The 24,795-nt window shown below is 45.7% G+C and overlaps 2 protein-coding genes and 1 long non-coding RNA gene across 4 annotated transcripts; 1 reads left to right on the top strand and 2 right to left on the bottom strand.

Moving 5' to 3' along the window:
• Positions 1-4,669: 4,669 nt before the first annotated feature.
• LOC132470629 (uncharacterized) lies at positions 4,670-7,342 on the bottom strand. Its single transcript, XR_009528675.1, has 2 exons — positions 5,631-7,342; positions 4,670-4,843 (listed from the first exon to the last, which is right to left on the bottom strand). It is a non-coding gene; the product is annotated as an uncharacterized LOC132470629 (long non-coding RNA).
• A 69-nt stretch (positions 7,343-7,411) lies between these two features.
• snai1a (snail family zinc finger 1a) lies at positions 7,412-12,563 on the bottom strand. 2 transcript variants are annotated; one of them, XM_060069392.1, is made up of 3 exons: positions 11,613-12,563; positions 8,703-9,245; positions 7,412-8,018 (listed from the first exon to the last, which is right to left on the bottom strand). In XM_060069392.1, exons 2-3 carry the CDS (start codon positions 9,193-9,195, stop codon positions 7,828-7,830), a joined length of 684 nt encoding a protein of 227 aa, XP_059925375.1. In that variant the 5' UTR covers positions 9,196-9,245; positions 11,613-12,563; the 3' UTR covers positions 7,412-7,827. The 2 variants fall into 2 exon arrangements, with proteins under 2 accessions (XP_059925375.1, XP_059925374.1); XM_060069391.1 differs by lacking the exon at positions 11,613-12,563 and adding an exon at positions 9,830-10,240.
• A 3,164-nt stretch (positions 12,564-15,727) lies between these two features.
• Positions 15,728-22,996, top strand: cyldb (cylindromatosis (turban tumor syndrome), b). Its single transcript, XM_060070073.1, has 15 exons — positions 15,728-15,931; positions 16,059-16,275; positions 16,717-17,263; positions 18,011-18,140; positions 18,817-19,061; positions 19,242-19,410; positions 19,504-19,636; positions 19,750-19,857; positions 20,054-20,133; positions 20,309-20,375; positions 20,463-20,595; positions 20,706-20,814; positions 21,458-21,576; positions 21,858-22,065; positions 22,389-22,996. The coding sequence occupies exons 3-15, from the start codon at positions 16,829-16,831 to the stop codon at positions 22,661-22,663; spliced, it is 2,211 nt and encodes a 736-aa protein (XP_059926056.1). The 5' UTR covers positions 15,728-15,931; positions 16,059-16,275; positions 16,717-16,828; the 3' UTR covers positions 22,664-22,996.
• The last annotated feature ends 1,799 nt before the right edge of the window (positions 22,997-24,795 follow it).

Genomic DNA, 24,795 nt, shown 5'->3' with positions numbered 1-24,795 from the left:
AAGTCCGCCCTTCTAGAATCAAAGCAGTCCCAGCGGTTCTCTGTGCTGCCTTTCTACTGCTGTTCTTTAGGTTTCATGCCTCGCCACATTCCTCACATTTCAGGCTAACTTCCCATATCCTTGGGCCTCGGATGGCAGATCTCTCAGCGCTCTCTCAGAGTTCTTTCTCTTGTTGGGGAAAATAACAAGCAACGGAGTAATGACTTAACAAGCAACAGGATAATAGCTTCAGCATGTGCAGGGTGGTGTTTGTCTATCTGTGTGCATGTGTGTGTGTGTGTGTGTGTGTGTGTGTGTGTGTGTGTGTGTGTGTGTGTGTGTGTGTGTGTGTGTGTGTGTGTGTGTGTGTGTCAGCATTCACATGTGTGTGTGTGTGTGTGTGTGTGTGCACTCTTGTGCGTGCTTGGCCGTTGTGTGTTTGAGTGTGCGAGTGTGTAAGTGTGCCTCTCCTGGGTCCATTGTTTGCACAACACAGGCGGTGAAAAAGCCCCGGCACTTGGGGAGCACTGCATGAGAAGCTCCAGCGCTGATGAATACGCTGCACCCTGCCAGGGACTGTCAGGGGCCTTGACTCAGTTTAACGGAGGGCCGCCGGACCCCCTGGCCCGCCACTGCGACTTGGATGATCTGGGAGGGGGGCGGGGACGACGACACTAAGGGTACTTTCCATCATAAACGGCTGCTGCCTCGGACTCCCACACTTAGAAGGAACGACTTGCTTTTCAGACATGCTATGTTGCAGTGGTGTGTTTGATGCATGAGAGTTTTTGTGCGTCTATGTGAGTGTGTGTGTGTGTGAGAGTATGTTAGTGTGTGTGTGTGTGTGTGTGTGTGTGTGTGTGTGTGTGTGTGTGTGTGTGTGTGTGTGTGTGTGTGTGTGAGAGTATGTTAGTGTGTGTGTGTGTGTGTGTGTGTGTGTGTGTGTGTGTGTGTGTGTGTGTGTGTGTGTTTGAGTGTATGTGTGTGTGTGTGTGTGTGTGTGTGTGTGTGTGTGTGTATGTGTGTATGTGAGTGTGTGTGTGAAGAGTGTGGGCGGGTGAATGACTGAGTCAATATGACAGCTGTTCATACTGTAAGAGTGAGTGTGTGAGTATGGTGGGATTGTTAGTGTTTGAATGAGTTGGACTGTCTCCCCCTCCGTCGTCGGGTGTTTTGAGGCGCCGCATCTGCTCCTGGATCAGCGTCTCAGCTGTTTCCTGGGCCTCCATTCTCTTTGATCCCCCCCTCCCCCCTTCCCGGTGACAAATGGGCACGGCCACCTCAGCCTTAGCAGTGACAAACCGATCTGGCTCTTTTTCCCACCGTCGACTCGTCAGTCTCCTCCACACATCTTACCAACCAAGAGTCTGCCAGGGCACCTTTTGTCAGACTCAAGAAAAAAAAGAGCAACATGAATCAATAACCGCTCCGTTGTGGGTCGTTCTTTTTGTTCTTCAAAGTCAACATAACAGTGCCAGCGCGTGACCCAACACGTCTCCCTCTGCCTCTTTCTCCTCCTCTTCCTCGCAAACAACAAGCTTTTTTAACCGTTATCCAACAAGGAACTCCCTTGAAAGTCTCAGCGTCAAGGGCCGACGCGGAGCCAAATCAGTTTCCCATCGCACCAGCCCGAACTGATGTAGCTCACACACAGGCTGCAGGTCCTGACAGGACTGCAGAATCGTTTACACCGGCTCTGTTTCATTTTTTCTTTTTTCTTTCTCTCCCTGCCATGGCCTCTGGCGAGGATCTCAACGTAGCTCCGCTCCTTCTCTTTCCTGGGAAAATAAGTTCAGGTGCATTACACCGTACGATGACAAACAGGTGCCGTCTGTCCTGGTGTGTCAGGTGGAGAAGAGAACCGGTAAACAGGCAATGAGCAACAAGCCACGCTCTACATTGTGCTCTTTGTTTCCCCTCAAGCACCCAAGGCAGGACTCTTTGACCTAGGATAGACCCCTCAATGATACACTGTGTGTTTGGGGTCCGCTTTTAGGGTCCTCCTTTTGTTAGAAGCTTTTCAAGAAAGATCTTTTCTTAGTAGTTGTTTATGTTTTTCTATGTGAATAGGATTATTGAGCAAGCATCCTGTGCACATCCTGTGCTGAGATGCCACACAGGAATTTGGGAGTAACGTTAGTCAAGGAGTTTGGGTCAAGCTACTCTCTGAGAATCTCTTGTTTCCTGTCTCTGATTCTGACTTGAGTTTATTTTCTCCTTACTCCTCCCAGTTCTGCTCCAATCCAATCCGGCCCATAGTGAGGCAACTCCTGGAAGGGAAAAGAGAGAGAGCGAGAGAGAGGGAGAGAGAGAGAGAGAGAGAGAGAGAGAGAGAGAGAGAGAAAAGAAAGAAAGGGGGACAGAGGAAAAGCATAAAGCTCAGGCGCCATCCGTTCCCTTAAGTTCTCCCACCTCTCCCTCGCTCTCTCTCTCTCTCTCTCTCTCTCTCTCTCTCTCTCTCTCTCTCTCTCTCTCGCTCTCTCACTCTCTCTCTTTCTCTCGCACTGTGTGCTTCTCACTGGCATGGAGTCTACAGAAACACATGTCTCTGATCAACTCCAGCCTGCGTCATCAGTTAGTAAACTCCAGGCTCCAGGAAAACCAACAGAGAGCACATTCATAGCCGGCGACCCTGTGACTGAGTGTGTGATTCATTACTCTTTAATATGCACCACCCCCCCGCCATCCCCCCCCTCCCCCCCTCCTCACACACACACACACACACACACACACACACACACACACACACACACACACACACACACACACACACACACACACACACACACACAGAGACACACACACACACACACACACACACACACACACACACACACACACACACACACACACACACACACACACACACACACACACACACACACACACACACACACACACACACACACAACCCCATCCTTTTCCTTACCAACCACGACCACCACCTCTTCAATCCTAGCCCTCCCAGCCATGCCCTGGCCGGGTTGAATCCATCATTAGACATACTTGTGGTGTCGGCACCGCTGTCCTCTCTCTCTCTCTCTCTCTCTCTCTCTCTCTCTCTCTCTCCCTCTCTCCTTCTCTCTCTCTCTCTCTCTCTCTCTCTCTCTCTCTCTCTCTCTCTCTCTCTCTCTCTCTCTCTCTCTCTCACTCTCTCTCACTCTCTCTCTCTATCTCTCTCCCCCTCTCTATCCCCCAGATGTGGTGCGTCATCGCCCTTGGTAGGTCGGTTATTCCTTCAGCTGAAAAAGAGTGAGATCCTCACTTTCAGCGGAAGTTGGTGCTAAGTCAGCTAATATGCCGCAAGATGGAGGGAGCAATGATAAAGCAGGAAGATATCCCATGGGGGCGTTTGCTGAAGGGCTCTCTAGAAATGGGACCTAATGGTGGCATTGTGCATCGAGAAATGATTGTACTTGCTGAGTTTTTAATGATGGCGGACCAGGGGTAATGAATTAATGTGATGAGGTGAGGGGAGGTCCGGGGAGGGGGGTGAAGGAGGGCCACAAACCAACTGGAAGCATCAAAAATTCGCATTGGCCTAATTTTCCGGAAAATAGTTTTTCAGGTTGAGAATATGCATTTGAACTATCAAGGGTACGCACACTATCTATATGCTTGCCATAAAAAAGGGGTCTTTGGTTTGGTCTAGACAGAGGAGATTTCCTGGGGGAAAACATCCATGGTTGCACGTGTTATAGCGAGAGTCATGTTTATAGGATGCTGACAGCTACTTCCTGTCCGACCAGGGGAGCTGCAGGACGGCCACTCCCTGGGCTGCAAAAGAGAGACCGAGGACCTACGTGGTATCCTCTGCTGATTAGCTATTTGCTTTGAAACAAAAACAGCAACAATAACAAAGAACAAAATGGCCCCTGCACGGCCACGGGATGGCTCTGCACGAGCTCAGCCCTGAGTCTGTGTACTTCCCGTCTATCGTGCAGTCTTAGCACGGCTGCACCGGGAGTGGGAGCTGCCCGCCGCTCAGCTGGACAATATGGCGATGTGTGCTCTCTCTCTCTCTCTCTGTTGCTATTAGCTCCGGGGTCCCGGCCCCTCTGCAGCATCTCATACCCTAAGCTTCCCCCACCACCTCAACCCCCACCGACAACTACCATCCGCCGTCAGCCGGCCACCCCGCCCTGAGGAAAGAAGCCTGCGAGGCTGCTTGGGTGGGACGTCCAGTGGGGGGAGGGGAGGCAGTGCTGGCTGGGAGAGGAAGAAGGGAGAGGAGCAAAGGAGGAGGGCTTAGCGGCTGCAGCAGCAGAAACATACACAGCACTGGGGGCTGGATCTCTGGACTTTTTTTTTCCTTTCTTTTCTTTTTTTGTAAAGTAGGACAGCATAAACTCCCTCTTCCTGTCGGCCTTGTCTCGGAGGGGGGAGAGACGATCCTTCTGGGGAAGCAATGGCTGCTTCTCGACAGGGACCCGGCGGCGAATACACACACACACACACACACACACACACACACACACACACACACACACACACACACACACGCACACACACATACACACACCTCAACGTATACTTACACACACACACAGACACAGGAACGCTGATACATAAATAGAAATGCAGCTGTAGAGGCAGGCAAAGTGAACGGCAAAGAGAGAGAGAGGGAGAGAGCAGGAGAGAGGGAGAGAGGGCGAGAGAGCGAGCACTACACAAACACAGTGGGCTTGAGGAATGTTAAACACATGCTTTATGGAATAAATAGCAGGCACTTTTGGTAAATTACAGTGAGTGTTCTGGCAGTGTTAGCAGCGCTGCAGGAAAGAGCTCTCAGATTTCAGACTCCACCGACCTCCCATCTCCCCCGGAGGAGCACGCAGAGGAGCCATGATGTATTTTAATTTCTCTATAAAAAAAAAAGAGAGGGAAAAAACAGTTAAAACAGTACTTTATGATGTAGCAAAGAGCCCCTTACAGTAGGGAGTACAGATCGCTGTTGTCGCATCGTACGAAGCACTGCGTGGGAGAAAACGGAAAATAAATGGAGCGTGTTGACTTGGTCAAAGTTTGAAAGTCATCACAAAAACCGAGGGGGACGGCGAGTGAGATGTGTGCGACGGAGGGGATGTAGACTTGATGCTGTGTTGCTCAAGCCTTCACCTAAGGACAACATGTCACCATCAGATTACATCAGCCAGACACATATCTGACAACGCACTCGCACACACACACACACACCCACACTCACTGTTTCCCATCAACAAAAAACATAATAAGATAGGCCTAAGTATATATTTATATATATATATATAAATATAAACCACATTTGTTTTGTGGCCTCACAAGTGTTATAGATAAATATATCTATGTATATAGATATCTATAGATATATATAACTTCTTACCAAAATGAGGCCACAACTAAAGCGTCAGATTGGAGCCGGTTCACGCCTGCTCACAGATGTGTGAGCATAGCACGACTCCGATTCCAAGTCTCCTTCGTGTGACCGGGAAACGCGGTGAATCACTTATTCACGCTAGGACTGTCTTCAACGCTGGCTGAGGTCGAACAGCACAGATTTCCCTGACTCATTGGGGAATAGAGAGAGAGAGAGAGAGAGAGAGAGAGAGAGAGAGAGAGAGAGAGAGAGAGAGAGAGAGAGCCAAAGAGAAGAAGAGCTTGGAAGAGCTTACCTCACTTTCTTCTGGCCCCGTTCCTACGCCCACGCACCTCCCTTACAGACACGCAGACAGGCGGACAGGCAGACAGGGACCGGGCTGGTTGACTTAGCTGAGTTCAGCCGCAGTCTGAGCACTGTGTGGTGACTCACGGCCTATGCAAAGGAAATGGAGGAGAGCACTACGATAAACCAGAGGCTGAGACGCAACACCTTACAACACCAGGATGACAGCACGTCTTGTTTCATTAGAAACCAGTAAAAAATGTGTTCAAACCTACTGACCTTCTAGGACGGTTCCGTATACAGAACCAGGTTTTGGATCTTTCCAAACACACAATCCAATCTACATACACACACAAGAACTTGCACGCACGTACGCACACACAAACAAACACACATACCGAAAGTGCACACACATACACACAGCAGACAAGCAATTAGGCAATAAGACAAAAAAGGGAACAGCAGAAGCCAGAAGCTGGATTGCGTTACCCTTTAGTGTTTGTCTAGTGCGTCTGAGAACGTGTGGCAGGTGGACACCAGGAGCAGGTGCAAATCAGTTGTTCCTGTACATCGTTCGATTCACCTCCAGTACAATGGTCTATTGACTTATAACACTAGAAATCAAAAGACCCCTCCTGTTGAGCCTAAGTCAACCAGTTAATGGTTAACAGGATAACCAACGGCACAATATGACAATTCCATTGGTATGCTGCTTTTTTACTGGGGGATTTTTTTCATAGTGGTTGGGATTGGTTGTTTGAGTTATTGCTATTCTTCCATTGGGAATTGGAAATCTGGATCAGAGGATTGTAAATCATGAGTTTTAATAAACATAAATTACTTTATTGAATGAGAATTCATCAGTTATGAAATATGACAAAAAACATAACACACAAGCATGGTATAAAATTGAAATAAGACATCTTAAAATTGCACAACAAAAAAGCCATAACATTGTAAGGAAAGTTTAAAATCCGTCTCCATACAGGCCATTTAGCGGTCCTGGTCACATATCAGGTGTCCACGTCTCCATGGAGTAAACAATAAAAAAAGGCACGTTCTTTGGTCCAAACCGACTTTTTTTCCAACTATCTGGTGCTAATTTCTACTAATACTGCAACTGACACTTGTATAAGAACAAAACTTACCAAATGAGGTAAATTAAAAGGCACGTTTTTGGTTGTAACACGATTTCAAGGCAGAGAAACAATAGAACTCCTAAAAAACAAAATGGCTTTAGTAGGCATGGCCAACACTGTGGTAACCTGGAGTGCATAAATTGCATCGTCTTCCTCATCATTAGGAGGGCAGGCGACAATGGCTTTGCTATTTGCTCAAGTTCATCTGATTAGACTCGGATCTGGGTGTCATCAAAACATGGGCTTACAAGCCATCTACACTGGAGGAGAAAAAAATAAAAACAAAGAATAAAATCACGAAGGGACTAACTGATGCCATTCTTCTGTGTGGACACACTTCCTTCTTTTTCATGAGCTCACCCAGCCAGTGGAAGTCACCTGCTGACACTAGCAGCGAAGGTCATGGCTGTTGCACCTGTTGGCCCCTCGTCTCTCTGCACTATAGTACCAGCGACAGCTGTGTCACTTATGGGTGAGAGTGTGTGTGTGTGTGTGTGTGTGTGTGTGTGTGTGTGTGTGTGTGTGTGTGTGTGTGTGTGTGTGCGTGTGTGTGTTGAGAGATTTACCCCACCCACGCACCCCCGTCCCCGTCCCCCCGTCCCCCCCCCGTCACTCTGGGCAGGTCGGACTAGATCCTGGTCCTGAGCTGGCCTGCCACTAAGCCCTTCTGATGCTTTAACTTATTTGGTCTGTTTAAGAAGTGGCCCGTCAAAGAGGGCCAGCACCAGAGCAGAATCTCTCAACTCAGCACTGATCCAGCAGCCCATAAAGTATGAAGGACCAGAAAAAAAAAAAAAAAAAAAAATGAAAGAAGTCCAAAGTTCATAAACAAGATATTGTATCTGTTCCTTTTTTTCCGCGATCCAAATCCCGGCCGCAGCCTTTGGCTTGTCACGGTACGTCGGCCGTCCTCTCCAAATGAACCCTGAGCACCGCGAGTCATGCTCCGACGGCCCTGCTGGTGGTCCTCCGGGCTGCGTTCAGCCTTCCACTAGGCCTGAAGGCCTTCACACAGGTCCCTCCATTCCCCCCTCCAGGGGAGAGGGCCTCTCCCCCCCCCCCCGGCCCTCAGCCCGTGGCGGAGCTGGAGCAGCAGCCGGAGGAGCTGTGTTTCTGCAGCAGGGACATGCGGCTGAAGGTGCGAGAGCACACGCCGCACTGGTACTTCTTCACTTCGGCGTGCGTCTGCAGGTGGGCGCGCAGGTTGGAGCGGTCGGCGAACGCTCGGTTGCAGTGTGGGCAGGAGAACGGGCGCTCACCTAGAGCACAGGGAATGAGGAGGAGGAGTGGGGGGAGAAGGGGAAGGAAAACAAAGGGTCAGACACACATCATATGACTCGTTGCCTACGACTCCTTTTGTCCCTCCTGGTGGATGGCCTTTTGGCAGGTGGTGCTAATGATTGCCCCCCCCCACCCCCCACCAACACAAAGAGCCAGTCAGGCGTCTCCGGCTTCACAGGAGTGGACCGTTAACACCTCTGAGGACCTGGGCTCCCAACACATTCTGAAGATAATGAGCAGGCACATGGTCACAGGCACCCACAGCCTGACTGATTTATCATGATTCAATCAAAGGCAAATGAGATTAGCGCAGTGACGAGTATGCAGTAGTATGGAAGTAAATGCTCAATGATTGCAGAGGAGGGGGGAATCCTAGATGCTCTTTGTACCCTTTGTCAGAGAAACTCTAACCCCTATCCTGTACTCCTCCAGAGCGTCTATAAGATAAACACCCCCCCTCTATGTTGCATGAACATTCAGGGAAACAAGGGATCAATGATTAAAAGATCCATACAGGGCCTGCCTGTGATTATATCAATCAACTCGACTCAAAAATCTTTTTTTCTTCAAAAGGCACCAGCCAATGACAGTCCCATCACCAACGTCTGTTGGCAAAACCTCAGTAGAGGTGACCCTGCAGTGCCCGGCGGCCACGGTCTCACCTGTGTGCGTGCGGATGTGGCCGCGAAGCAGCCAGGGCCTGGAGAAGGCCTTGCCACACGTGGTGCACACGCAGGGCAGGGTGTGCGAGCGGATGTGCATCTTCAGGGCCCCCAGGCTGGTGTACTCTTTGGGGCAATGTTTGCAGAGGAAGGCCGGTCTGGTTGCCAGGGGTGACGCCGCAGCCTCCCGCTCCTCCTCCACCTCTTCCTCTCGGGGAGACGAGACGGCCAGGCTCTTGACTCCCGTGCACTTCATGCGCTGCCGGGGGCCGTACGTGTGTTTGTGCGTGTGCGCGGGCTCGGGGCTGGGGGGGTCGGAGGTTCTCCCCTCGTCCTCTTCTCCGCTGCTACTGGCGCTGCTGCTGAGGCTAGAGGGGGAGCTGAGGTCCAGGGGCCCCACGGCGGGAGAGGGCTCCAGGGAGGAGGCGGGCAGGTAGAGGGCCGGCAGCACGCTCAGGTCCCACACTAGGCTGGCGGTGAAGCAGGTGGCCATGTTGTCCCCGGGTGCGAGCTCCGCCAGAGGGTACCGCTCCAAAGAGAGTTCTGAGGGAGGGAGACAGGGGGTTGAAGGAGCAGTCACAAGTTTCAAATAAGTAATGATAAGGAGATTAGGGTGATTCATCAACCGCTGTGGTTTAGGTTTTAAAGTAGATCCAATAGGAGTAACTTTTGTTGTTAACCCCTTTTCTTCGATGACGTAGTCAAATTGATTTTGTGTTTGGGTTCTATCTTTACACCCTCTTCCTGTCATTTAGAGAGTGAAGAAGTTAGAGCCATGAAGTTTCATCGGCCGTTTCCTCCCACGTATTCACAAGGGGTTGTAACATGAATGGAGCTCTGTCTGCAGAAAGGGGGAAAAGTGCATCGAACGGGCCCCAACTTGATCGGGGATTTTCTGGTTTTGAAGGCATGCACAATAACAAAGTTTACGCGATTGGTTGTCTCTCGATAGAGTAGGTCTATATTGCGACATTAGAAAAACCCACTTACGATCAGACATAGGCTATTTAAGAAAACAGGTGGTTGCATTTTATAGGCTATTATAAGCTATAATTGTATCCAGTTGTGTACGAAAGCATTTATCATTTTCAGCATTAAGTATTCACTTGTTTGTTTGTTGTACTCACCATTGTAGCATTCCAATTCACTGTAATTCGGCTTTTGTTTGGCAAAATATTTCTTTACCAAAAATGATCGAGGCATTTTTTATGTTTTGGTGTTAAATTAATGTGAATGGAAAAGTATCCCGCAACCGCGACGCAGAATTATCCAATTAATATATCCCTTGGATTCTTAAAAAAGTAAGAAGGAAAAAAAAAACATCCAAATGTGGTCCTTTCTTCTACTTTTAAAACTAGACTGTGAGTGCTGCGGTCCCAAGATAACTAAATGTTCGCCTCTGTAGAAACACTGACATAAGCAACAGGGGTGTGCTCGCCCCGAGGGCACACCCCTCCTCCAGTCCTCCGCTAGTTAGGAGGCGAAATGTGCGCAAGAAGTACTACTTTACGCACAGACATTCTACAACATCAATTCGTGTTTCCAAGCGATAATTGTGCACTATAAGTGCATCGCCCCTCAAATATACTGTCAGATGCCACTCATGCCAGTCATCTGTATAAATAGTGTTTGATTAAAGTTGCCCATCGGAGGCAATGTAGGCTAGTATACAGGCTCGCCTCATTCGCGACCATACAATCCACGTGGGTGCAGTCACTTCACAAAGTTACACAGCAAGTTGAAAACGTACTATCTTCTCTGACATGGACACTCGCATCACACTGGATGCTTAACTGTTTGTGATGCAATATACATTCGCAACCAGACCTACCATATCCTAGAAGGATATCCTCTGAGCCAATTTCCAAATAGGGCTACTGCGACCTATTTAAAGAGAAAGATAATTAAGTGGGATTAATCGAATCCCTATTGTTAGATATCCGTGTGACATAACTGTGATTGAAGGATGCGTGATTATTGAAGGTTGCAGTCTCCTGATGGCTGTAACATCGCATTGGGTCAGGTGGTGCCTGCGGCATCTTATGACCCAGCTTGGGCCTAGCAGAGAAGGCCCTGCTGCCAAAACAATATATTTTGGCAGAAGGGCCAAAATGTATATAACTAGTATAATTATCATTAGTGGGGGTGGGGAAAATGTTTTTCAGAATTATTTAGAAAAAAAGATCCCGATCTCTGTTATAAGTTGTTGAATATATTTGCAAGTAACAAAAAAATACATTATTCGTTCCCAACATTTGACTTAAATTATACTTCTCAATCGTCATCAAGGCCTTTCGTGTACTACCTCATATTAAATCAGCAGATATTCCAATGGGAAAGATATAATGGAATGTACAAAATATCACTAGCCTATTTCTTTAATGATGAACCATATTCCTATTTAATTTAGTGAACAATTTAGATAGTATATTAATTTTCAATTCTACCACCTGCAGTACCCTTACGTACCTCCTATGGTAGACGCACCGCTGAAGAACAGTGGAACAGGCGCAAGGTAACAACTCTGGGCTTCATGAACTTATCAGAAGAGCAACTGCTCCACCTTCAGGATGTATGTGGTAACGTCTCCGAATTTTGGACAATAAATCACTACGATATATCTTATTATGGGGATTTGGAAAACACATCTTCATGAGACGGTTGCATTATTAATTAGTTTGTATTCTTTTTCTGTGTAACTAACAACTTTCTGTTCAACTTTTTCAAACCTGAGAGCAAAAAATGGAAATTGATCCCAGATTTATATTAAAGGCATAGCGCTACATGCCTCAGTCACCTACAACCATTTATTAAGGTTCCAAACAGCATCCATATTAACTTTAATGAGTTAATAATATAAAATAACATCTCACGCAAAATAATAACATATTTCTCGTCAAGCAAACCTACTTTTTTAAAGGGACAGCGTGGTGGTGTCTGATTGGTCGTATCCGTGGAAGGGAGGGGCTTCGTTGGCCCTGTCAGCAGTGGTCGATTTCAAATTCGGTGCAAACAAGAACACAAAGAGAGCAATATTGTAGCATATCATAATTCTTCTTAACAAATACATAAAGATATATGCTACTGGTCTGCAATTTTCCTTTCGAGAACTGCAACACGATTTCCGAATATATTTGAGGTTCATCATTCGCGGCCGGGTAAGTAAAACACAAATAAATGGTTGTTATGATTATCGTCACACTGTTTTCTTACGTTGTTAATGACACTTGTTCACTTCAATAAATGATGGATAACTCTGGATTGTAACCATTTACAAAGTGAGTGCGACATATCGCTATAATGACGAAATAGTAATGGGTCCTTCATCTAACCAATATTTGAAAGCTTTAAGGCAAGCATCTGTCCAGTACATCAACTATAAAATCAAAAACCAACAATTCGCAATGCCTTTACCTTAAAGTTAAAATCATTGGCATGTCAACCATCCTCTCTAGACTTTTGGATCACTGTTGCTATTGCCTATTCACTATCAAGTCTTCTGCCCTTTTTCAATCCACATCCATGGCAATGAATGCAAAGCGTATGCATATCTATACACTGCACCGTACAGTATTCATAGACCCTAAACCTCGACGCCAACTGTTCTATATTTGGTAAAATGAAACATTCAACTCCGCAGGAGATGCAGCCCCCTCCTCCTTGTTCTGACAACATATGGCCCATAGAGTGGTGTGGATTGTTTAAATGTATTACATGAAACCTTATTGGTCGCTGTAGTCAGCTGACGAGGTTGCCTGAATTTAATTAGGACAAAATAATAACGGGTTTCAAAGTAATGATGACCTACTTTGAAAGAGGAGAGGACCTTTGTTGTTTGGTGATATATATAAAAGAGGTGATATGTAAAAGAGAGTCGATATGTAAAAATTGGTGATTTCTAAAATTGTATATACCATATTATCAAATAGTATAACAATAAGTCAGTGTGTGAAGTTTCTGTTCAAAGGCTGGGCCACTGTATCCAATATAGACTTAACTCATCCTTCTTTTCTCTCTATGCACAACAGCAGCAGACCATCAAGCTGGGAGAAGCCCTTCATCGCACCACCTGACCTCTAGAAGAACATCAAGGGACAACGTCCTGGCTGGTGGGAGTCAGCAGAGATACAGACATGTTCACTGCAATCGCCCGCCTGCTTTTTGGTGGAGAGGAGAAGACTGCCGACGATGCCCAGCCCAGCGGGGAAGTGGTTGACGAAGGCTGGCTTCTGCTGAACCATAGAGGTTATTTGTTTTTGTATTATTACGTCGCTTATAGCGTCCGTTCCTGTTGTCAGTTGTACGAACGAAGTATGTCACGACAGACAGCTTACCAGAGTACAGTTTTTAGTTTTTCAAACATTAATGGTTGATATTAAATTGTTCACCCTGTCATAGTCGATGTGTTCATTCTATATGAATGATAGTACCCTAACAGCGGCGGTGATGTTGATCGCCCCATGTCTCCACAGAAGCTGTCAGCGAGGGGTGTTCAGGAGAGGAGGACCAGATTCAAGGTGCTGTGTTGACGCCTGCTCTGAGTGAACACCCTGACCCTAACCCAGGAGATGGCAGCGGGTAAGAGGGGAAGGAAAATCTCCACAAAAAGGTTGTTTCATATCTTGACACACCTAGAGTCGAGGTGCCTCCTGAGTACCTAAAGTTTCAGAATACAGACGGTTGAGGATACTGTGTCCAGCTCCTAGACACTGTATTCTAAACTCTGGCTTTGAGTGTGCAAACCAAGAGATGTCTTTGAATGCATTTCCGACCTGATTTAGAGATTTAATTTCCTGTTCACCTCACCTGGGTATGTTTCCTCCTAGGCCGTCAGAGCCGGAGGTTCTGGTGGACCGCAGCGCTCTGATCGCGGGGGTCCTCCAGAACGTGGCGTCCCGGGCCGCCGCGCTGGCCAAGGTCACACACGCCTCTCGGGTCCAGAGGGCTCAGGCCGGGGAGAAGCGCCGCCAGCTGACGCGGAGCAGTCTCCAGCGGCAGAACTGCGCCCGCCAGCAGAGCGAGAGCCACAGGTCCCACACACACCGCAGCGCCTACCTGCAGCAGCCGGGCTGCCGCAGCCACACCCACTGAGCAGGTGGACACAAGGACCGAGTGCTCGGATCAGCGTCGGAACGCCACACGAGAAGCTAGGCTGAGATAATAAAGTCATGAATCCACCTCATTTATATCCTTTCTTTGTGCAGCTCCAGACAAACCGATCCATGTGAACCCTGTCTCCACAGCAAAATATTATCAAAGCAATTCAGCAACTAAAATCGTATGAAGTTTGACATCTCGTGGGATGAGATGCGTTGTTTCGTCAAAGCCTTCTGCATTTCAAGTGAAGCTGAATGAGTGACATACCTACCATGTGATTTTCTAGCATGCAGTTACGGAATGTGTAACAACTTTCAAAAAACAATAAACATGAACTGACTCGAGAGAATGTAATCCATCATTTAATGATCATTTCAAAACCTACTTGCCCACAACGATACTATGGTATAGCAGAAGTAGATGAAATTCAACTGGCTCAGTAAATAATAAATAATATTGAATGAGTTGATGAGAGATATTTGAGTGGATTTAAAGGAACTTTCATTCTGTCATGTGTTCACTTTTTGTAGATAATGCCACAAATAGTGTGGATATTATTAGTGCTCTGCCATAATGCCATAATAACAATCTATTATTCGGCAACCCAATGAATCAACGCCAGAATGTATGCTATGCTAGTAGCATTGACTGCATTCCTTTGCTTAAGAGGGCCATTAAGAAGTATAATTATGAAGCCCCTCAGGTCTTCTACTAATTGGATACGAAAGTGCTTGGTGTTTCTTCGCACCTAGCAAACCAATTTTTGTGAATCATGTGACATTCATCACACTGAATGTCATGACAATGTGTTAAGACTATGTAATTGATTTGTTTTGATGATTATTTGTTTAAGCTGATATTAACAATTGTGGTTTGTTATGTGTGCTTGTGTATGAGTATTTACAGATGGATGGCTGTACAGTATTTATGTATATACGCATGTGTGTGTGTGTGTGTGTGTGTGTGTGTGTGTGTGTGTGTGTGTGTGTGTGTGTGTGTGTGTACTGGTGTATGTATTTATTGGCGTTCTTTTGAGTGTATTCGTATGTGTATCATGTGTATCTTTGTGTGTTTCTATGGATATATATATATACACTTTTCTGACGTGATTTGTGGGGGTGTATTGGTGTATATGAATGTGTATATGTTTAGGTGCCATATAACATTTCATTGTAAATCTTTTATCTTCTTGTATCATACCATTTATGGTATGGTACAAGACTACTACTTTCCTTATCTTATCTATTTCATTGTATCTTGTCTTCTGTTGTCTACTGCTGCTACTGGAAAACTTGACTTTCCTTCGGTTTATATTTATCTATCACTTTGGGTTCAGTGTCAAAAAGAAAACAACTCGATACTGAGTTTGCTGCAATGCCAGGAAGGAATTTTACAAAATTAGTGAATACTTTCAAAGGTTAGACACAAGGTCAAGGCTTCACATTTGAGAATTCTGTTTGAATTAATGCAACTTTTCTAGTTTGAAAAACGTGTACATCCACCTGGACATACAGGTAGGGTAGTATGTAAACCCCTCACCTTCAGGACTACATTATTTGAAAGTTGTGACTCTACATGAAAAGGACCACTTAATCCCAAATTAGGTGCAACTTTGTTGTCTACTAAGAAGTCTATGGAAGAAACTCACTCACTCACTCACTCACTCACTCACTCACTCACTCACTCACTCACTCACTCACTCACTCACTCACTCACTCACTCACTCACTCACTCACTCACTCACTCACTCACTCACTCACTCACTCACTCACTCACTCACTCACTCCATGATGGCAAAATACCTAAAGTCTTGGCATTAAAAAGGCTTTGTTTAGTCTCTTATTTGGGAAGTGATGTGGCCGGAAGAGGGCTACCTTGCCAATCGATCGTGTTATGTGTACCGTCCAATAGAGGGCACTCCTGCGATAAAATAACGTTGGAGTCATCGGATCCAAACAAACCAAAAAAACATTTATGCATTTATCACGAACTTGGCCTTTACTGTAAACATGACACATAAGAATTTGACCCATCAGCCTACGTATGATGTATATCTAATTATGAAAACATGTCCCTCAAAGGAGCCACGTAACGTCTGAAGAGCCAGAGGAGTATGGAAGACGGAAGTTCAGGTGGAAACGAAAGCTGCACACACTCGCACCTCTGCATTCTGGTTTCCTTCTGGGAAACTTGTCTCCCTATAAATTAGGCAAATTTTCCTAACAGTTAATCTCCTTTGGGTTTGCATCTTCCTTTTAGATTCATTGGCAGGATATCCGTAAATGTCTGACGTGTCTATTTCGTGGAAGTAAGTGGGTAGCAGATAGGAGAACGAGTGGAGGCGTGGTCGGTTTCACGTTAATATCAGCTGCCCGTCGAAACTTCCTTGTTCAAAACTAATGAAGAGGAGGCTAAGACGTTAACGCTACAGTGTTTCAACAACGAACTGATGAAGTTGAAATGGCCTTTAGACGGGGTAGGTACTACACTTTGTCACATGTAGCATAGACTCAGTGGATTTCTAGACCATTGCAAGGGGTTCAGGCTGGGGTCAGGTGTTCTCATCGGGGGGGGGGGGGGCATAAGATCGTGTAAAGTAACGTTCAACGTCAGTGGATCTTTGGCAGGCAATTTTTTTAAATTAGGTTTATTATTGTAACAAGGTCCATGTCAATGTTTTCTGTGAACATTGTAATTATTCACTTCACGATTCTCGTGGGCGGTTCCTACAAGCATAGTTCAAAAGCAAAGTAAGCAGGATCTGTGAGAGTTTCATACCTGGAGATGGTTACATATGCAGGTGTTTACTTATTTGCCTTGCACATTCGATTATCCACGGCTATCGATTTTAATTGATTAGTGCTGCGAACTTTTGCTCTTCCATTGGAATTAAAAAGGATTTGCACCTTTTTCCCAGGTTGAATTTCTCTGTCTTCAACATCCCTTCTGCTGAGCAGCCTGCCAGGTGATCCAGAAACAATCAAAAATACATCCTACAACCTATATACTTTATTTAAAAATTCAACAAAATGGAAAACAAAGCTGTTGGAAAAGAGAAATTCTTTATAGTCACTCGGGGGAAGTCATGGAAAGGATTCTCCCGGGGATGCATTGGTCGTGTGGAGGAAGAGAGGCAGGATGGAGAGGTGTTGGGGCTGATGTACACTGGCACCAGCAACACAGGCGGCCCCAACAGCGGGGGCACCGTGAAGAAGGAAGACACGTATCCCCTTACCCGTCACCAGGCCCAGCTGCTGCTCTTTGTGCCCATTGCAAGCAAGCGTGTTGAGCTGATCTGCGACCCCCGGCTGTTCTCTGCCATCTGTGAGCTGTCCCAGCATGATATAGTGATGGTGAAGTACAAGAAAGGGCACTTGCCAGCGCTGGTTAAAAACCTGATGAAGATTGGAAGAAAGGAGAATGCAGAGGACCTTCATATGCTTGGGTTCGAAGTGGAGTTTTTGGTATGGAAAAGGTCCCTTATGTGTTTCCTTTCATCATTCAGTCCAGTGGGCGAGGAACTTATCCTAGCATATTTAGTCTTTTTTTATTTTCTCTAACTATAAACAGTAACTACATAACTGGTTGCCACCATTACAAATAAATGTCAATGCCATAACATAACAACCTATAGGACATGTTCTGACAACTTGAGAGTAATGTCACAGCCTACTTGCTTTTACTCCGGCTTTGGTGGTGTATGGGTTGGATCCAGCCAAGATATTATTTTGTTAATATGTATCTTCTATTCAAAATAGAACAGTGTTTAATAAGTTATGTTCTGATTACTTCAGTTTTATAAGCAGCCCTGGAAGATATGTTTTTGTTATTCAGTTACTTTTTACTTCAACCTCTCCCACAAATCAGACTTAAGTCTTTAGTCTATAGGCTGACAAGCTCAAATCTCGGTGAACAAGGCGTTTCACTTTCTTAGCTTCATATTTGTTTTGACCAAGGCGGGGTTATGTTAGCGTGTAATTGGTGAACACCCACACGGCCAGCAGTCGTTAACTTAAAAAGGAAGTGCTACAAAGGTTTCAAATCTCACACCATGTAGAGTCCATTTTACAAATAAACTTATTAAAATCCCCTATTTCATCCACTTCCCCTCAGGAAGTGCAGATAGCATAGTAGGACTGCTGTATCCGAGATTACCCTCTAACTAGCGTTTTTTATTTGTTATTTGTTCTCTCTCGCTTTCTCTCTTATAGGACCAGGAGAAGAGTGCTGGGACCAAGAAGCCAGCCCCTCTCCCTCTGTTCAACGCAGCAGACATTGTCCAGGTGGTCCCTGGCTACACGGTTCCCGTTAGGCCTCACTGGGCCGATGGACACACCGGCGGTAGGTACTGCATGGTACCAGGTACCATGTTCTTCATAAGGGTCAGACGTTAAATGAGTGTACCACAGCAGAAGTACAGGATGGGAATAATGATCATAATTATTAGTATAATTATTATTAATATTATCTAGATAGGTATCTAGAGCTAGCCTCCCAACATTTCTGTCCAATACAAGAGGGGAAATTCCTTCAATTATTTATGCATTCAAATTATAGTCTCGGAATAATTGATGTTAGGATGTCACTACAAACAAACATTAGCTACGTTACAATAATTTGCAAAAGAAAGACAAACCATCAGTTTATACTCTGGAAATAGCTTTTTAAGAGATTGTGACATAGAGATTGTGAGTAAAGCAACTGCTACCAACATACATGCGCACAGTAAAAGCAGAAACATGGGATCTGATTAAGATCAGATCAACAACATTTTACGAGAGCAGACAAAAGTGAACCGGAAAAACCTGAGATTGTCATGCTGTAGAATGCCCGGCGGCGCATATCACATGGCCTTGCACTTGTGCACATTGCATGCTCACGAGTTGTGTCGCATACCTGGGATGTAGACCTGTATTGTGGAATGACTGGCGGGCCGTATCGATCGGTGTCAGTGCTTGTGACATAACCTCTTGAACCACACCATGTGATAATGTTGAACCGCCCCACGTGTCACCAGGTGTCGACAGGAAGGTGGTGTCACGCATCAACTCCCTGCCCAACATGAGGACGCGTTTGAGGCCGAGCGAGACACGCACGGACCAGCGAATCACAGCGAGCCGTGGCCCCGCAGCGGACGAAGCCCCCCTGGATGTGGGCTCCATGGTGGAGGTCACGTCCAACACGGGGGCCACTGTGTACGGGGTCATCCGCTGGAAGGGTGTACCTGTGGGCAAGACTGTGGAGTGGGCGGGTATCGAACTGGTGAGATTCAAGACGTGGTTTAGGGTCAAATGCAAAAGAATTTCAGCAGCAATCGCTGGCAATGACATTGCCAGCATGACATGTATGGTGGATATTGCAGTAAGTCCATCAGAATGTGTTCTGAGTAGGTTTTTAATGTGGCGCGGGGCCTTCATCTGTCCCCTCTCTCCGTCTTCCCAGGACTATGACCTGAAGGGCTGCTCAGATGGGATTCGTGGAGGCCAGAGATATTTCACTTGCCCAACGGGCCGGGCTTTGTTTATTGCCATGACGATGTGCAGTCCTGACCAGAGGTTCCACGGCTCCTTCGACAGGAAGAAGACCCTCAAGAGTGTCGACATCCCCCCTGGTGGGACCCTGACCCCCCCCCCCCCACCGTACTATTTATTGGTAGATCCCAAATCAGATTTGATGTTAATGATCCATGTTTGTTTGTGTTCAGACATCGAGTCAGACGATTCTGAAGAGGACACGCCACCTATCTCTGAATCCCAGGCCGCGTCTCTGTTAGTGGGGAGGATGAGAGGGATTCAGGGGCATTTCAATTCTTGTTACCTCGATGCCACGCTCTTCAGGTAAAGCTAGTGGGTGCGCATCATGTGATTCCCAGTACGTCCTCCTTATATCTACAAAATACACCCTTCATTAATATATATTTAAAAGCAGGTTTTTCTTTCTCCTGCTGCAGTTTATTCTGCTCTTCCACCGTCCTGGATAGCTCCTGGCAAAAGCCGGATTGGAAAGAAGAACCCACCTGTCAAATACTGAGAAAAAAGATTGTCAACCGCTTACGCAGGTTTGCTTACTTTTTCTTGTCATTAGAAAGCTGGCTGTTTTGTTTTGGTGCTATCAGGGAGTTCTCAGAAACTAGAAGCTTTTGTACATAAAATATAAAATATAACAAAGTTTTTTTTTTTATCAGTATCTTAATCCAGATTGGACAATGATAGTGCTCACTGTTCACTGACCGTCACCTACTCTGTTCTCTCCAGAAAAGGCTTTGTTCATGCCGAGAGTGTGATGAGCCTACGCAAACAGCTTGGCTGCCACACTTTCCGAACAGAGGAAAAAGGTAGCCACTGCTTCTTCTTATGATTATTAATGTCATGTCATTACTATCAGTTGTTATATCTGTATAACTTTTTTATTAATTATCTAATAAGAAAGGGTCATGTCTTTGCCTAAATTGGATTTTGCACCAGTCATTTGGTCCTAATTCTGTCCTGATGTCCCTTGCCCTCTTTCAGATCCTGAGGAGTTCATCTCAATTCTGCTTCAGCGAGTTCTCTGCATAGCACCGCTGCTTAAACTCAGGTCAGGATGAAAGCCAGCCAGAGTGTAGAGTTTGTGTTTCACTGACTCGTGTTGAGTTGCTGAGATGGAACCAGTGTTTCCTCATAGGTCCAACATGGAGAAGTGTGAGGGCGCGTACACCTACCAGATCATCCTAGAAAAAGAGCAGGCCGGGAGGGTGCCAACTGTTCAACAGTTGCTGGACGCTTCCTTCCTGTCATGCAACCTTAAGTTTGAGGAGGTGGGTTGACGTTCTGCGAAGTAAACAAGACCTGATGATGTAGACAGCAGGTGGCCATTCATGTATGGATATCAAACGCCTATAAACCGTTTGTGTGTGTTGCCCCACAGGCCCCATCGTGTCTCATATTGCAGATGCCGAGGTTTGGAAAGAAGTACAAGATGTTCCCACACATCATCCCCTCTACCCATCTGGACCTCAACAATCTCCTTCACAATGGTGATGACCGGGTTCCACCCTATGAATTCACATTCTAGGAGCAGGATAGTTTAGGGGTTCAGGTGTTCGACTCCCAGTCAAAGGGCTCCGGGTTTAATCCCCAAAGTCTCTAGTTTGTGTCTTGCTGTCGGCACTTTCCTGAGCAGGATGCCCTAACCCCTACTCGCTCCTTTATGAAATGTATTGATACAGTTTTATCTTATCTTATCAGCATTCACTATCCATTTTGGATCAGAGTTTCTGCTAACGGACAAAAATGTAAATGTTAAAGGGGACATATTATACTACCAGGTGTGAGTGTGATTAGCCATTACAAGCCGTTTTGAAAATGTGCAGCTTCTGACATCACAGGTGGGCGTGTCCACCTAGATGTGTGCTGGAGAGATCAGTCTACCAGCCTACCCAGTGGACTGTAGCAAACGTTGCTTATCTATCCGACATACATCTAGGTGGACACGCCCACCTGTGATGTCAGAAGCTGCACATTTTCAAAACGGCTTGTAATGGCTAATCACACTCACACCTGGTAGTATAATATGTCCCCTTCAATGTTAACATTTACAACATCGAAAACTTGTGTGACACTTTGTTTTGAAACAGTGTCATTTTTGACACTATTGGGAATCACTTTTTACCTCCTTAGCTCCCAGAGAATGCTTCATCTGTGGGCAGCCAGCCACCAACGAGTGTGTACAGTGTCTGCAGGACCGCAAGCTCCAGCCAGGGAAAATCAAGCAGTACTGTTCCGTCTGCAGCACACAGGTAACCAGAACACTCTACTATTCAACCTGAGTACCAGGCCGAATATTAAAGCTTTTTTATCTTGCAATGTCGTATATAGTTTAAGATGTTGATGATGATATTAATTAGAATAATTATCTATACATTGCCATTCGTTGTGTCATACAATGCTGTGAGTGCATACATTCTGAGCATGGCACTCTTTATTGACTGTTTTTTTATGTGCCATGCCCAAACAGATGGGACCAGATGCTATTTGTTCCCCTCTAAATCTCTCTCCATCTTCTCCCTCTCCCTAACAGGTGCACACTCATCCCTCGCGGCAGGGACACCGCCCCAGAGCCCTGGCACCTGCGCCTGCAGAGCCGACCACCGGTGCAACCGTTCCCGGACACGCAATGGAGCTGTTTGCCGTCCTCTGTATTCAAACCAGCCACTACGTGTCCTTTGTCAAATACGGCCCTGACCCCCACTCATGGCTGTTCTTCGACAGCATGGCCGATAGATGTGGTGAGAGAGAGTTCATTTTTTTGTGTGCGTGTCAGTGTATTTTGTTACCCATCACATAACATCGCTTCACCTAAAAAGAAAATATTCAAATGGGACTTTTCCCTAAAGCCTCACCTTGACTCTTAACAAAAGGCGACTTTGTTGTTTATGCCAATGCTGATTTTGTTTTGGCGCTTCTGCTCGCTGCACTTAAGCTTGTCTTGTGCTCAGGGAATGCTCCGCTACGATTTGAGAGATAACATTGCTGGCTGACACAGAGACGTCATTAGCTCCACGTGGGCTGATGTCTTATCTAAACCCCGCCCTCCCTCCCTCTGTATCAGGAGACGACCAAAGCGGTTACAACATCCCAGAGGTCACGGCTTGCCCACAGCTCGGCGACTTTCTGTCCCAGTCGGAGGAGGAAGTGGCCGCGGTCGACCCCTCCCGTGCGGCCGAGCCCGTGCGCAGGTTGCTGTGCGACTCGTACATGTTCCTGTACCAAAGTGCGTCCGTGCCGCTCTGTGAAGAGAGCCGGCTGTCACTGCGCCAACAGGAGGGGGGAGGCTGCGAGGGGACGGACTGTTCCCAAAACAAAGCCACGACGCTAACCTTGTGATTCTCCACGGCCACCGGGGAAAGGCTACGGGACAATTAGGTGGGACACAAAACCCTGTAGCCTTCTGGAGCATTGTTGAGAAAAGCTATTTGTTGGAAATGAGGATCAATGACCTACAACACCACTTTGAAAGTGGTGTTCCAAGAGTGGTGCTGGGAATCTTTCTTAACTGTATATGAAGTATGAGTATGAGACTTATAGATGTATGTAAAATTTGAGGGATGGTCGTGCAGGTCACATCTATGATGTTATTATTCTATATTGGTGTGGTATCAGGTCTTCTTCTCAATAAATGGAAAAAATGTTGGAATCCTTCAACGTTAAACAGTGCAATATTGTACTTATTTTTATTTAATGCGACTGGAATGAAGTAGTGACTTTAGAAAATAAATACCTTCAGTAGTACCTTAGTCTCTTTTTATTTATAATAAAAGTTTAGAGATACATTCGTAGTATAATTATAAACAAAGCAAACAGTTATTTTTTGTGTATACTTCCATGCACTCATTTGATACATTTACATGTTGTACTATTGGGTAGCCTAATAGAGGAGAGAAAAGTATATTGTATAATAAAAAAATGATTCGTTCAATGCAGAGTAGGGGATGATAATCTTGCTATAGTTTGGATTTTGGACATGTAGGATTAAACCCAGATTAATACATAGTACCAGTAATATTGCGATCGTTAACCGGGAGACGGCGACCCCTAGCGGGTTCGCAGAGGTACAGCACTAAGCCATTTGAAATTCGATAGTACTATTTTTCTAGGAGAACATAAAATACATTAATAAGCAAACTGATTTAAGTGCTACAATAAAGAAACAAGATTAAAGTTTAATTATTTTATAATATTAGTTTGCAGTCTGAAAAGATTTTTTCAGCCTGCTGCAGAAGATGGATAGGGTTTCAGCGGTCCTGATGTCAGTGGTGAGCTCGTTCCACCATTGTGAATCCAGGAAAGTAAGGCCCAATCCCATTTCTACCCCTTACCCCTTCCCCTTCCCCCTCCTCCTTGTTTTTAAGGTAAAGGGGTAAGGGGAAGAAATGGGATTGGGCCTAAATGATCGATATTTTGTAGAGTGGCTGCTGGGCTCTCCATTAGGAGGTAGCAAGCTTTTGGACCGTCATAGGTTACGGGCTGGGGTATATTGTTGGAGGATTTTCTGTAGAATTGCTCAAAGCCATTGGCAGCAAGCCAGAGACTTAACTCGGATTGGAGCAGCCACTGGTAGCCAGTGTAGGGTGCGGAGGAGTGGTGTAGTGTGATAGGAGGTGAAGTGTGGTGTGGTGTGAGGTAGGTTGAAGACCAGCCGAGCTGTGGATTGTGAATTTGGTGACTTCAACTGGTTGTAATGGTAGTATAACTGTGTAGTTGTATGAACAGGACCTCCCTGGAGAGGTTTGGTCTAGCTGTCTGTAGCCCTCCCCGTTTAGGGGGTTGAAACCTCAACCTCAGCATCCGCTGGACCCACACACAGGTTGTCCACCAGGTCCTCGTTGATAGTCGATCAGCATAGTACTGTGTTAATTACAATAGCATGAGGAAATCGGGACAAGTAGCATTATTTATATTCATATTATTATTTAAATTATTAATATTATTATAAACATTATTATTATTCCTAGTAGTATCCCTAGTATTATTCATATTGGTATTCATACACATATTAATCTTTATATTATTATTATTGTATCGTATCTATCAAGTTAGGATAAGGGTTATGACATTCTTTCATCACATTTAGGGTGCTTGCCTTTACTGCCACTGTGTGTTTGAATAGTATATTGCAATAAACTGCTAATTTGTTGAGTTGTGAATATCTCATGGTTCCATGACCGATTGTTTAGACTGAAATGGCCCTAACAAAAAACAAATGTGCCCACATCAATTTCAAAGGAGAACATACCAGTATTTTCATTCTCTTTAATTGCTGCTGACATATTATGGTCGTTTTCTGTTTAAGTGCAGAATTTTAGACTAGTTTGATTTTGTGTCCCCCAGAAGTAGTTATCTGTATCCTATTCACCTTTGGTCCTACAAAGTTGAACTATTTGGGGAAGAGGCCACGGAACCTGGGCCCGAAACCAGGGCCACTGCGGCACAGTCTTTTTCTCTGCGAGGAAGGTTCC

The sequence above is a fragment of the Gadus macrocephalus genome, chromosome 13 (genome assembly GCF_031168955.1).
Source record: "Gadus macrocephalus chromosome 13, ASM3116895v1".
Classification (NCBI taxonomy): domain Eukaryota; kingdom Metazoa; phylum Chordata; class Actinopteri; order Gadiformes; family Gadidae; genus Gadus; species Gadus macrocephalus.
This window is presented reverse-complemented; position numbering and strand designations above follow the sequence as displayed.

What these genes read in the sequence shown, in the direction of transcription:
- snai1a (XM_060069391.1), bottom strand. Translation starts at nt 9,905, where the DNA reads ATGCCTCGATCATTTTTGGTAAAGAAATATTTTGCCAAACAAAAGCCG. An exon ending in TGAATTGGAATGCTACAATG is followed by an intron (nt 9,246 to 9,829) that starts GTGAGTACAACA and finishes TCCCTCCCTCAG; the next exon opens with AACTCTCTTTGGAGCGGTAC. An exon ending in CCACATCCGCACGCACACAG is followed by an intron (nt 8,019 to 8,702) that starts GTGAGACCGTGG and finishes CCTGTGCTCTAG; the next exon opens with GTGAGCGCCCGTTCTCCTGC.
- cyldb (XM_060070073.1), top strand. Translation starts at nt 16,829, where the DNA reads ATGGAAAACAAAGCTGTTGGAAAAGAGAAATTCTTTATAGTCACTCGG. An exon ending in GAGTGTCGACATCCCCCCTG is followed by an intron (nt 19,411 to 19,503) that starts GTGGGACCCTGA and finishes GTTTGTGTTCAG; the next exon opens with ACATCGAGTCAGACGATTCT. An exon ending in TTTCCGAACAGAGGAAAAAG is followed by an intron (nt 20,134 to 20,308) that starts GTAGCCACTGCT and finishes GCCCTCTTTCAG; the next exon opens with ATCCTGAGGAGTTCATCTCA.